Source organism: Pempheris klunzingeri, chromosome 9 (assembly GCF_042242105.1).
Source record: "Pempheris klunzingeri isolate RE-2024b chromosome 9, fPemKlu1.hap1, whole genome shotgun sequence".
Taxonomy (NCBI): domain Eukaryota; kingdom Metazoa; phylum Chordata; class Actinopteri; order Acropomatiformes; family Pempheridae; genus Pempheris; species Pempheris klunzingeri.
Window position 1 is genome coordinate 16,268,481 of NC_092020.1, and position 12,030 is coordinate 16,280,510.

Consider the following 12,030-nt stretch of genomic DNA (forward strand, 5'->3'; position numbering starts at 1 on the left):
GGCAGATAAACATTCTGAGGCTAAGAAGCAAACACAGGAGAAAAATACAGTAATCACTCCCATAATTTAAAAAATAGAACTATCGCACTCTCTAAAAATATCTATGTCTATTTAAGAATATTGGGTCTTAAACTTTAATGCAGGTAATAATTTCGTAATGGGTGTTACATTTCTGAACGTATCTTGGAATGAATCCTGCAATTGTAGTAATGTGCTTGCTGCGCATTTAATTTTGAAGAGGCTTTTATTTTGTGGGTGACCGTAAACTTTGACTTTTGTAGTTGAGTCAGACTAATGAAGTGTAATGTGGGTTAAGCAACATCTTAACCAGTTTGCAACATAACAGACTGCAAATTTTGCAAGAAAAAAATACTGCCAAAAGTGATTCCACTTGCTGTAATGGATTAGTCATGTGCAAATGTGGAACAGCAAAGTTGGTTCGTTGGTCAAGAATAATTATAGTAGTTTATTTTCAGTATTTCATCCCAGAAAGCGCCACCACTTTATTCTGCAAAATAAGCTGACACATTTTCCGAATAGGTCTCCACACTCTCTCTCTCTCTCTGTCTTCTACTCTCTAATTTTTGTCCACATTCCATTAACTTTTCTCTCCCCCGCTATAAATATCCTGCATGTCAGATTGGACGAGAGCAAGGGCTTTAGTCGCTTTATGGAGGAAAAAAGGAAAAGATGTGGGAGGCAAGTATAGATAGATGGGGGGTAAATGGGAAAAGGGAGGGAGAAAAGGGTGGGAGAGCTTGGGGCTTTTGTGGGGGTTTAGTTTAAATGAAACCAGGTGTGTTGTGGGACCAGTGAGAGGGGGCATTTTGTAAGAAGATGGGGGGGCAAGTGTGTGAATCTGTGAGTTGTTGTTCCGCCTGCGATTTGGACGGATTTGGAATTTTGGTATTTGGCCCGCAGACCAGGAATTCGCATCCTGGGGGGGTCGGGGAGAGGGGGTTTTGAGAGTGGAGGATGGCAGTGCAGGGGGCCGGGGGGGTAAGAATGGGCTGTCCCTCTCTCCTCCCTCTCTCTCTCTCTCCTCTCTGTCTCTCGCTCGCTCTCTCTCTCCCTCCCTTTGCATGTGTTCAGCTGCTCCAGCTGTCGGTCTCCCCACTCACTCTCTCAGGGTCATACAGGCAGGAGTTTAAGGGACCACTTCTGTACGCCAGCTCAGCCGGGACGACTGCAGCCAGCAGAAGGACACATTGGTCAGAAGGAGACAGACAGACAAAAGACCCATCCGAAAAGATTCATCTGTGAGTTTTCCTGTGTTTGTTTAAGGTCTAATAACCACGGTAAAAGAGATTTGTGTCAAATAGAGAACGGGTTGGTGACTTATCATGTTTACGAGACTTTTAGGGAGAAGAAACAGAGGTGAGATGTGCCTCTTACCCACTTTTCTGGTACAGGCCATACACGTCACAGTTGCACCACTGCTCTGCTCTCTCCTCTGCTCTGCTCTCCCAGCTACACTTGGCTCCTTACAAGAGCCAAGATAACGTGGCCTACAGTCTGTGTAGTTTGCTTCTTGGCTCTGTGTTTCTCAGACTGTAATAGGAGGGTAGACAGGAAGAGAGGCAATGAGTCACAGGGCATGTATTATTGAACAGTATGTTGCAAAATTCTTCCACCTTCAACAACATTTAAAGTCAGTGTCACATTCTCAGTTTGGTCGCTTGGGAGGAGAGAGAAAAAACAACAAGTTCTAACTTGAATTTCTGAGAGAAAGAGAAAAGTAAAGAGAACTGCAGCTCCTGAACAAGAGAAACAGGTGCCAGCTATGGGAACACATACACGTAAACCACGCTTGGAAAATGGATCACACACACTCTAGGCTGCTGCCTTACTAATATTTGACAGTGTATTTTATCACTGTTTATACAGTATACTCCTAATAGCCAGCATGTGACAGTTCCACCCTCACCATAATTACTCAGGTGGGATTATAAAGGTGACAGGAAGGAGCTCTGTTCCCCTGAGTGCGACCCATCATCTCCTGCCACAATGCATGCATACACTAATACATCACAGCCTTTAAACAGCCTTTACGCTGGGAGACAGAGCAGTATCACCACTGGGAGAACAGAGCAGCTCAGGAGGGACTTACAGTTACACTGTGTGAACTTCTCCTACAGGCCACAATCCATTATTGGCTGTGGTGTTTCCCAGAACAGGAGTTAAGTCTGTGTGAGAGATGGTGACCCCCTGGTTGTGGATTTGCAGGTTCACTGCCACAATGGTAACAAAGCGCAGCTTGAGCGCGCTGGGCCACCGTGTTCTCAGGCTGCTCCACGCACAACCGAGCAGAACAACACAAACCTAGCCATGTATACACTACAACACATGACCATTCTGCAGTTTACAGAATACAGTGTGTGTGTGTGTGTGTGGTCCAAGTGTGTGTCCCCATGTGGTCACTTTTATAACATTTTGCTTGCTGAATTGTGCTGACTGTGTGATTCTAAAAATGGGTCAGCCTGCTGTTACTGAAGCCAACACAAGCCTAATCATATTAGATTATAATTATTTTATCATGAGAGGTGTCAATACTGTACTTAACAGGCGTTGAAGCAGTAACATCTTGAGTTTTCAACTAGAGCAACATAATAGGAGTACGTGACCTCTCTGAATTGGATCGGTGACCACTTACAACCAGCGAGAATGTGACCCAAAACCACCCAAAAACAAACTGACCATTGGTCCGGGGTCCAGTCAGTCACTGGCTACTGAATGTGGGCAGCAGGGATGCATGGGTGTTGCCTGCTGCCGCTGGAGATCAAGTGGCGGTATTCATTGTTTTGTTTAGTAGATATCAACAGTCAGTAGTAAAAATGCTCATACCAAGTTCTTTTGACCCGAGATGATGTCTTCAGAGGTCTTGTTTTGTCTAAAACCAAAAGAGATTTCATTTGCTATCATACATGATAAGGAAAAGCAGCAAATCCTTATAATTTGAGAAGCTGGAACCAACAATGGCATTTTTGATTGATAAATTACAGAAATGAGTAATCAAAATACTTGCCGCTTATTTGTCATGAGAGGTTGTTTTACAGTCAACCTGTTTCTCTACGTCACTGGTAGTCAAAACCCAGACAATGAATTTCTGCACTCTGGCCACATCCTCTGACATCCTCCTACACAACGAGGAGAGATGAGGGGTTAGGGGATCAGTGGCTGGAGGTTTGGCACCAGCTATCCTCTTGTGTGAACCATGGGGGGTTTCCCAGAACCTGATACTCTGGGAACCACTGCCGTGGCAGGGCATCCCAGCTGGGAACTGGCGCCCACATCCTTGCCACGGGCATTCCAGAGGTCCACCGCCACTTGATCTCCAGCGGCAGCAGGCAACACCCATGCATCCCTGCTGCCCACATTCAGTAGCCAGTGACTGACTGGACCCCGGACCAATGGTCAGTTTGTTTTTGGGTGGTTTTGGGTCACATTCTCGCTGGTTGTAAGTGGTCACCGATCCAATTCAGAGAGGTCACGTACTGCGGCTTTCTGATTGCACTGTGGTATGTGTTACCGTCTGTGCTTACAGGGTGAAGATGTCTTTTGCTGCTTCTCACCATGCAAAGGTCATGAATGGCCTGTGATGTCATCCGTTGAGTATTTGAGGTTGTCCGCATTACCCTTTGGCCCTCTGTTTGTCTCATCATGCAATACAACAATAAGCAATGACTGTAAATGTGGCCTGTGGAGTTTACATCAGAGCGTGTGTCTATGCACGTAGACAGGCAGTGATTATAACTTTCCTGTCATGTATTTTAACTGGAGCTCACTGACATTGCAAACAGCACTTGCTCAGAATTTTTTTGAATTCCTTGAACTGGCCTGTTTTTTTTTCTACGTTTTTGGTCTGCGGGCGCTGGAATAAGTGATTTGTTTATGTTTAGGGTCAGCTATAGCCTCTCTCCAGGAACATTAACTGAACGATAGCTGTGTCTCTGCTGGGAGAAAAGCCCAGTCCTTTGGCATGCTCACCAAACATAATTCACTATAAATTTACATCAGAAATCATTGCACTGTACAGACCATTGTAGAAAAGGCCAGTGGTGGAAGAAGTACTTAAAGTCTGCAAAGTAAAAGATCCACTCCTGTCCAGGTTACAGCTTGTCACTGGTGACCTCTTAAGTCCAACCTGTGCCCATCTAATCAGCCATGTGATTGAAACCACCTGTGTGGGCGTTAATCCACAATAATTTGAATGTTCAATCAATTTAAGTCATCGGATAAATGTAGTGGAGCACAAAGTAAAATATGTCCAAAAGCTAACTAGCTGTTAGTATGTTATGCTAACTAGCATGGTAGTTGGGTCAAAAATGCTGTGTACTGTCTGGTGGCTCAGACAGTACATTGGTTAGCTTAGCACTGAGTTAGCATGCTAGCAAGCTTTGTGGGCTGGCAAGTTTAACAGGTTGCTTGGTTCATTTAGTAGACATGCTAGTTAGCCATGGTAGCATGCTAGTCAGCCTAAGGTGATGTAGTACCTAAGAGTGTGTGTGCCTTACTGCTTGCTAAGATGATTATTTGGGTGCTGCTTGGTGGGTTGAGCAACATGCTAACTACCTTGACATGGTGTAGTTTGTTAGCATGCTGTTAGCTGTTGGTATAATAGACAAAAATGAATATAACCTGCTACAGGTGTGTTGAGTCTTGTGGGTAGAGGTAAAGTGGGGCAACGGAAAACACTGAGCATGGATCTGTAGACTTCGCTGCACTCTTACACACTAGTAGTAGTAGTAGTAGTAGTTTTGGTATAACTTATTTGGTAAGAAAGGTCAAGGGGCCAGTGGAACCAGTGGCACAGGGATGCTGGGTGGACAGCTGTGTGGCCAGTGGCTTTCAGATGAAGATGAGGGCCAGCAGCTGTAGCTCAACCTGAGCAGATATAATGTAGATATCAGGCTGGATTCCGCTGCCGAGTATCAGCCCTCTGCTTCAGTGACAGGAGGAGTGAAACGCAGCTTCAAAGTAAGTTGTGTCATGGCTAGAGCATCGCGTTGCCTGTCATGGGGCCCTAGTAAGTTTTTGACAGCACAGCCTGGTACCCACTGCAGAGCCAAGTGATGCTCGCCAAACCGCTGGCACATTTTATTGTATACTAATAATTCAATGAAATGTAGTTGAGTATAAAGTAAGACAAAGTGGAAATGCTACAATTAATGAATTAAACAAATAAATAGAGCAACAATACAATTTACACTCTCATGAGGTACTTGAATAGATTTATTTTCCATGACTGTCAAAGACATATGCCCTCTTACATTACAGAGACACAACACTGTCAAATTTATCTCAGAAATTAAAGCAGCTGAACAGGAGATGCTGTTGTAAAATATGTGAGTAAGAGCCAGGATTCATGTGCTCCCACTAACGCTGCTCTGATGCACAGTAAACCGAACCTCTGGAGGCAGCACTCAGCGAAACTTATCATTCCAGTGAGTTGTAGTCTGCCAGTCTGCAGACACAGAGGGCTTTCTGTGAGCAGCTAATATGAAAGTATTTCTGTGTTGTTGACTTTGTTATTTTCAGCAGAAGGATTGAGTACGTCACAATGTTTATGTTTTTACCTGGCAAAGTGATTCATTCAATTTATTCCTGCTGCGATCAAGGGGGAACTGTTTGCTTGACAAACAGTGAATCAGGTCCAAGAAGCTAACTGTTTGTGTTGTGACTGACTACTTAAAAATTGGCTCCAGCGCTTTAGCTCCGAGTTGATTTATCCATTTCATCAGTGGGAACAGCTTATAGAACCAGAGTGTTTTTTTTTTAGACTGAATCGAACCATTTTGTGACTTCTACGTTTCTAATGTTGCCTTTTTTTTTATGTCTTTCCCCCTGTTTCTCTTTGAAATACAGATACCACTTCTTGGCTGCGCTGCACATCACAAAGTCAGCTGCCTCTCTCATCTTTAAAGCAGAGCTACCTGTCTGATAGCTGTGTGTGTGTGTGTGTGTGTGTGCGTGTGTCTTGGTGTGTTTGTGTGCATGTTATATGTGTGTTCCTGCCCCGTCGCCTACAAATTAGTGCATTAGTATGCAGGGTGCTTGTGTGTCAATCTTGTGCGTGTGCATATGTGTGTCTGTGCTCCTCCGCAGTGCTATTTCACAGCCACCTACAGAAAGTGACACCTACACGGTAAGGATGGATGAATCTCTCTCTCTCTCCTCTTTTTCCTTGCATCTTCTCTTCTTCTTTTCCACTTATAAAATATCACACATATAAATAAATATCACACCTGTCAATTGATATTAATGTTTTTGTGTTCAAATGCTGGCTTCAAATCTTTGCTCCATTTATTTCCTCATCCTCTTTGTGTTTAATATTCCACAGCAGTTTCCCCTTTTTATATTTAAGTCATAGCTGGGGGTTATTTTTGTTTTAATTCCATGTTTCTTTAGGCCTCACTTTTTCTTTCCATGAAGCTCACAGCAGTGTATTTCTTCCAGAACGATAATGACCCTTTTTCCAAAGAGCAGTCTTAAGTTCTTTGTTTTTAAGTGACATTTGGCTTAAGAGAAGAAGTTTAAAATGTCACAAATCCTTTAACAGCAGCAGACGTCTTGTCTTTCTTGCCCAGCACTCCTACATGACTCCAGAGGAAACAAGTTTCTCTGTCCTCTGTGTCTTTTTTGCATCCCACTACTGGGGATTTATTATGCATTATGAATTTATTATGCAACTACTTGGCTCAGAGCGCCTGTTCACATCTTCCTTTCTGTCATTTTCTCACACTCTCTTTCTCTCTCTCTGCTGATCTTTGTAGGAATGCACAGATGGGTACCATTGGGACCCTCAGACTGAGCACTGCAAAGGTAAAGCTCTCTTCACCTGCATTTATTCCACCTCACCACCTAATTATTATGTAACAGTAACAGCTTTGATCATCCTGTTGCTCTTCACATCCTGTCATATCCTTTTCATTCGGTATGGTTAGTACCTTAAGTTCTGTCTCTGCGTCTCCCATCAGACATAAATGAGTGTGAGACCATTCCAGATGCCTGCAAAGGGGAAATGAAGTGCTTCAACCACTATGGAGGGTACCTGTGCCTTCCCCGCTCTGCGTCAGTCATCCCGGCCCCAGAGCCCGCCATCACGCCTACAGAGACCCTTAACCCCTGCCCTCTGGGCTACGAGGCGCAGGGAGACAGCTGTGTGGGTGGGTGTCTGGTTTGTAGGTTTGTAGGTTTGGGGGTTGGAGGTGGACAGGTGGCCACAGGATGAGTGATCATTAAGCGTCTTTGTGTGTGTGTGTGTGTGTGTGTGTGTGTGTGATTGTGTAAATTTATTGTCTGGGGCCACAGAATGTGAGGGACAGGTGGCTGTAGCAGGTGCTGGCACTGGAGGCAGCATGTTGGTGCAATTTGTGTGGGTGTGAGTGAGTATGAGTCCACGGGGGGCAGACAGACAGTGTAGGAATTTGGAAGATTTCACGCGAGAACAGCTGCTGTGTTTTAAGAACCAGGCTTGCAGCAGGAAACCTCCTTGGAGAGGTGCTCATGTGGCCCGCATGAGACAGCAAACATGATTCAACATGATGTTATATTTTCAGCTGTTGGGTGCAAATGAGGGGAACAGTCGCTATCGTCTGCCCTCCAACAGCCACGCTGTATCTTCCTGTCACACTGAATGATGCTGCGTTTGCTCACACGTATTTTTTGTGTGTGTGTCCTTGTTTTGCTTCACCCACAAACACAGACATCGATGAGTGTGAGCGAGACGAACACGACTGTCAGCCCAGCCAGCAGTGTATCAACTCACTGGGTGCCTTCACCTGTCAGTGTCCAGATGGTTACCGCAAGGTTGGCACAGAGTGCATTGGTGAGATAATCAGAATTTATCCTTGAACTAGTGCAGCTAAGCAGGCTTAAATATGGCAACTCAGAAAAAGTATTATGAATATCTCTCTTCTGACTCTATTTCTCTCTCTCAGACATCGATGAGTGCAGGTACAGGTACTGCCAACATCGCTGTGTCAATGTCCCTGGTTCCTTCTCTTGTCAGTGTGAACCTGGTTTCCAGCTGGCAGGAAATAACAGGTCTTGCATCGGTGAGTGACGCCTTCTGCAACTGATTACAAGACTGAGCTGTCACAGCCACTCTCTGAAATCAGGCAAAAGGTCTGCACACTGTACTGATACCTTCCAATCAATTTCAGTCCCACAGAGACTCACTCAGCTTTGTCAAATGTCTTCAAGCCTTTGTGGTTTCAAACCATTTCTGTTAAAGGGTCTTGAAAGAGAACAACAAAAACTGAGTGACTTTGCTTCATCACTTGTGGTTTGATCACTTTTAATGTGACGGTGGCCTGACAACATCAACAACAATCACATATCTGTCATTACATTTAAACCAGTGAGGAAAAACAGCACAGAGAGAAACTAAAATTGTTCCAACTTTGACAGAAAATTGGTTTTCAAATTGGACTCCATCACTCATAGCAACAAACTGATTGAGAACATTTGTTTTCAAGGCCTTTAAATGTATTGGGTGCTATCATTCTGACTTCTGCTTTCAGTTTGAGCTTTGATCCTGTAACAGCTTTTATTTATTTATGTACTTTTTGGAATACGTCAAGTTACAAAGATGAGTTATTGAATCTACCCTCCCTCTTTTCAGATGTGAATGAATGTGATATGGGTGCCCCCTGCTCTCAAAGGTGTTACAACACGTACGGCACCTTCCTGTGTCGCTGTGACCAGGGCTACGAGCTGGGCCCTGATGGCTTTGCCTGTAACGGTAAGAGACCCACTCTGTCTGTAAAGCATTTGTGATGCCAATCTGCTCTGTTTTCTGTTCCCGTTCCACCTCTAATTGTGAACAATTAATAAAACTTGCAACTTGACAGACATCGATGAGTGCAGCTACTCCAGTTACCTGTGCCAGTACCAGTGTGTCAACGAACCGGGAAAGTTCTCCTGCGTGTGCCCAGAAGGATACCAGCTGCTGGGCACCAGACTATGCCAGGGTAAGCACACCCGCCTCCATTTCCTCCCAAAACTAACACCTACCTCTCTGTGCTTTCAGAGTCACAAATGCTGCACTGAGTCAATACTTATTCATTCTTTGACAGCAGCTCCACTCTGATCCTGTTCCTGTTCGATCGAACATCATGAGCTTTTTTTTCTTCTGCAGATATAAATGAATGTGAAACGGGAGAACACCAGTGTACCGACACACAGACCTGCGTGAATATCCATGGAAGATACCAGTGTGTGGACACAAACCGATGCCAAGACCCTTATGTACAGGTGTCTGAGAAGTGAGTGACACCTCATGAAAGCTTGTGTGTGTTCATACACAAACACACACTTTCACACAGCTTTTCCCAATTACTGAAATATGTGCTGGCCATCAGCTCAGAATATAATCAACCCCTGTATTGAGTATAGCTCGGACTGCAAGATTACCCCAATTACTTTTTCCACATATGAGTCCAACTTGCAACCTTTTCTTTTGAACAAGGTCCAGTGCAATAAGAAAACTATTACAGACGTGAACAAGTGTTGGATTGGTAACAGGTGTGGGTCACTACTAACATATCCCAGATGATTTGCCAATATAAAATGTGTTTTAGAAAAACATGAGGCAAAAAATGGCTACTGTTCAATTTTTGTTTAGATTTTAGGAGAACTTTCCACTCAGTCATATTACTCCCTCTGCTGGCTGATCTATGAACTACTAATCTTTTTCTGCACCAAATATCACTACAGTTTCCTGTGCAACACTCAAAGTGAATTCTCACTGTTGTTGTTTACTTTTGTGTGTGTGTGTGTCTGTGTGTGCAGCCGCTGTGTGTGTCCTGTCAACAAGCCTGCCTGTCGAGATCTGCCCTTCTCCATTGTCCACCGCTACATGAGCATCACCTCGGAGCGCTCTGTGCCCTCCGATATCTTCCAGATTCAGGCCACCAGTGTGTCTCCGGGGGCTTACAACACCTTCCGCATCCGCTCTGGTGACGAAAACGGAGACTTCTATATCAGGGTGAGAATTATTTCTGCAAACCTGTAGTCAGAGGACACATGTCCATACATCCTCTTCAAATTAAAACCAGATATATCATAGTGTTTAACCTAATTAGATCTTTTCTCAGGATTGTGTGGGCACATGCAGGCTGATTAACTCTGTCCTGTTAGGGTGGGGCAACTTACACCCTTAACATTCTTACAGAGCTTCTTAAAGGAATAGTTCATTTTGGGAAATACACTCATTTGCTTTTCGCTAATAACTAGATGAGAAGATTCCTACCATGTCTGTATGGTAAATATGAAGCTACAGCAAGATTAGCATAGCACAAAGACTTAAAGTTTAAAGATATAAGATGTTTATTTCTGAGCCTTAGAATTGCTTGTAGATGTTTTTTCCTCTTTAGGCAGAGCAGGGTAACTATTTCCCCCTTTTTTTCCAGTCTTTATACAGGAATGTGTATATTTTACAAAATGTCAAACTATTCCTGGATGTGTAAAACACCCATGACCTCATGTCGCTCACATAGAAATAGTCTTTCCTCTGTGAGAAATGTGTTCAGCAATATTTGTTTTGTTTTCTCCAGCAAATCAATAATATCAGCGCCATGCTGGTGCTGGCTCGTGCTGTCTCGGGGCCCAGAGAGTACACGTTGGACCTGGAGATGGTGTCAGTCAACCCTCTGCTCAGCTACCAGGGCAGCTACCAGACCAGCTCCGCCCTCAGACTCTCCATCTACGTCGGGCCGTACACCTTTTAAAGAAGAAGAAGAGTGGAGGGACAGAGAAAGATGGAAAGAAAGAGAGAGCTGGGGAGAAACACAGATGCAAAAAAGGAAAATGGGGCTGTAAAACCAAAGTGGTCGATGCAGTTCAACCAGTCACTGTGATTTTACACTCTTAGCTTTTTGTACTTAGTTGTCTAAAGAAAGCCACACATTTCTGTCACCGCTCCATATTATGTGTAAGAATATGCACATGTACAGTACACCAGTACATTAATGTCTCACAGATAGATAACAGCCTTGAAGTAATTAGTGCAGACAAATTTGCTCCCTTGTGTTTAATGTGTCATGTTTACGGTTGTTTTTTTTGTTTGTTTTTTTTTTACTTAACAGCTATCTGACAACACCACTCTGTGCTCAGTGTGTATAAAAAGGGATTTCATCCTGAAGATTTATTTTCATCAGTCTGGTTTCAGGGTTATAACACATCTGTGTGGCATATTTTCTGTCTGCCTTCTGGTGGAGTGATTCACGCCCAGCGTCACTAGATTAATCTGTTTTCACCAGTTTACATCCTTATCTTCGGTTCCGCTCTGTTTGTCACTTTATTCTTGTCGGCCCTGTTTCCTGTTGACAGACGTGATTCAGTAACCACTCAGATCAGACCTCAGCATCCGCGCTCCTCCTTCACCCTCCACTGTTCATTTGTATGTTCATGCTCTCCATCACTGCCTTTTGTAGGTTTGTCACATTGCTGTTTGTGTTGTACTTTTTTGTCTAAAATTTAAACCCAAATAAAACAATATACCTTTTCATCTCTGCATCCCTCCCTCTGGGACCTCTTCACAGTAAAACAATTAGTTAATTAGTTCACTATTCTGATATTTGATCAAACAATTCAGTTATATTTCAAGAAAAAATGCAAAACATTCCCTGGTAGTGGTTCATACGATTATAAACTGAATATCTTTGTGTTCTAGACTAAAGAAAGCTAGACTACATCACCGCAGTACAGTTTAATAGAAACCACAACCCCTACATCTTCCAAAATGACCATACAGCTGAATCTATCACATCTCTAAAACAGTTTCAACAAAAACAGAACATTATAATCCTCATGGAGGCAGGATCTATTGTAGGACTGAACTGCATTAGATGCCTTGCTGGTTCCAGTCTCTCCAGTAGATTTGCACCTTTTATGTTTGATACTATTACAAACCGAATATCTTTGGGTTTTAGACGAGTTTTATATAAAGAGAGAAAGACAGAAGGTCAGAAGATAGATTGATCTGTGCCCACACACTCAACACGGACCTCCATAGCAAAATATGTT

At 43.6% G+C, this 12,030-nt stretch overlaps 1 protein-coding gene across 1 annotated transcript; it reads left to right on the forward strand.

Moving 5' to 3' along the window:
• Positions 1-1,096: 1,096 nt before the first annotated feature.
• On the forward strand, positions 1,097-11,512 carry efemp2a (EGF containing fibulin extracellular matrix protein 2a). The gene is made up of 11 exons (XM_070836534.1): positions 1,097-1,259; positions 5,866-6,145; positions 6,774-6,822; positions 6,978-7,166; positions 7,706-7,828; positions 7,941-8,057; positions 8,627-8,746; positions 8,856-8,975; positions 9,143-9,269; positions 9,796-9,991; positions 10,560-11,512. The coding sequence occupies exons 2-11, from the start codon at positions 6,044-6,046 to the stop codon at positions 10,731-10,733; spliced, it is 1,317 nt and encodes a 438-aa protein (XP_070692635.1). The 5' UTR covers positions 1,097-1,259; positions 5,866-6,043; the 3' UTR covers positions 10,734-11,512.
• The last annotated feature ends 518 nt before the right edge of the window (positions 11,513-12,030 follow it).

Excerpts from the sequence above, each read along its gene's own strand:
- efemp2a (XM_070836534.1), top strand. The coding sequence starts at position 6,044 with ATGCAGGGTGCTTGTGTGTCAATCTTGTGCGTGTGCATATGTGTGTCT. Across the intron at positions 6,146-6,773 it reads CAGAAAGTGACACCTACACG|GAATGCACAGATGGGTACCA; the intron begins GTAAGGATGGAT and ends TGATCTTTGTAG. Across the intron at positions 6,823-6,977 it reads TCAGACTGAGCACTGCAAAG|ACATAAATGAGTGTGAGACC; the intron begins GTAAAGCTCTCT and ends GTCTCCCATCAG.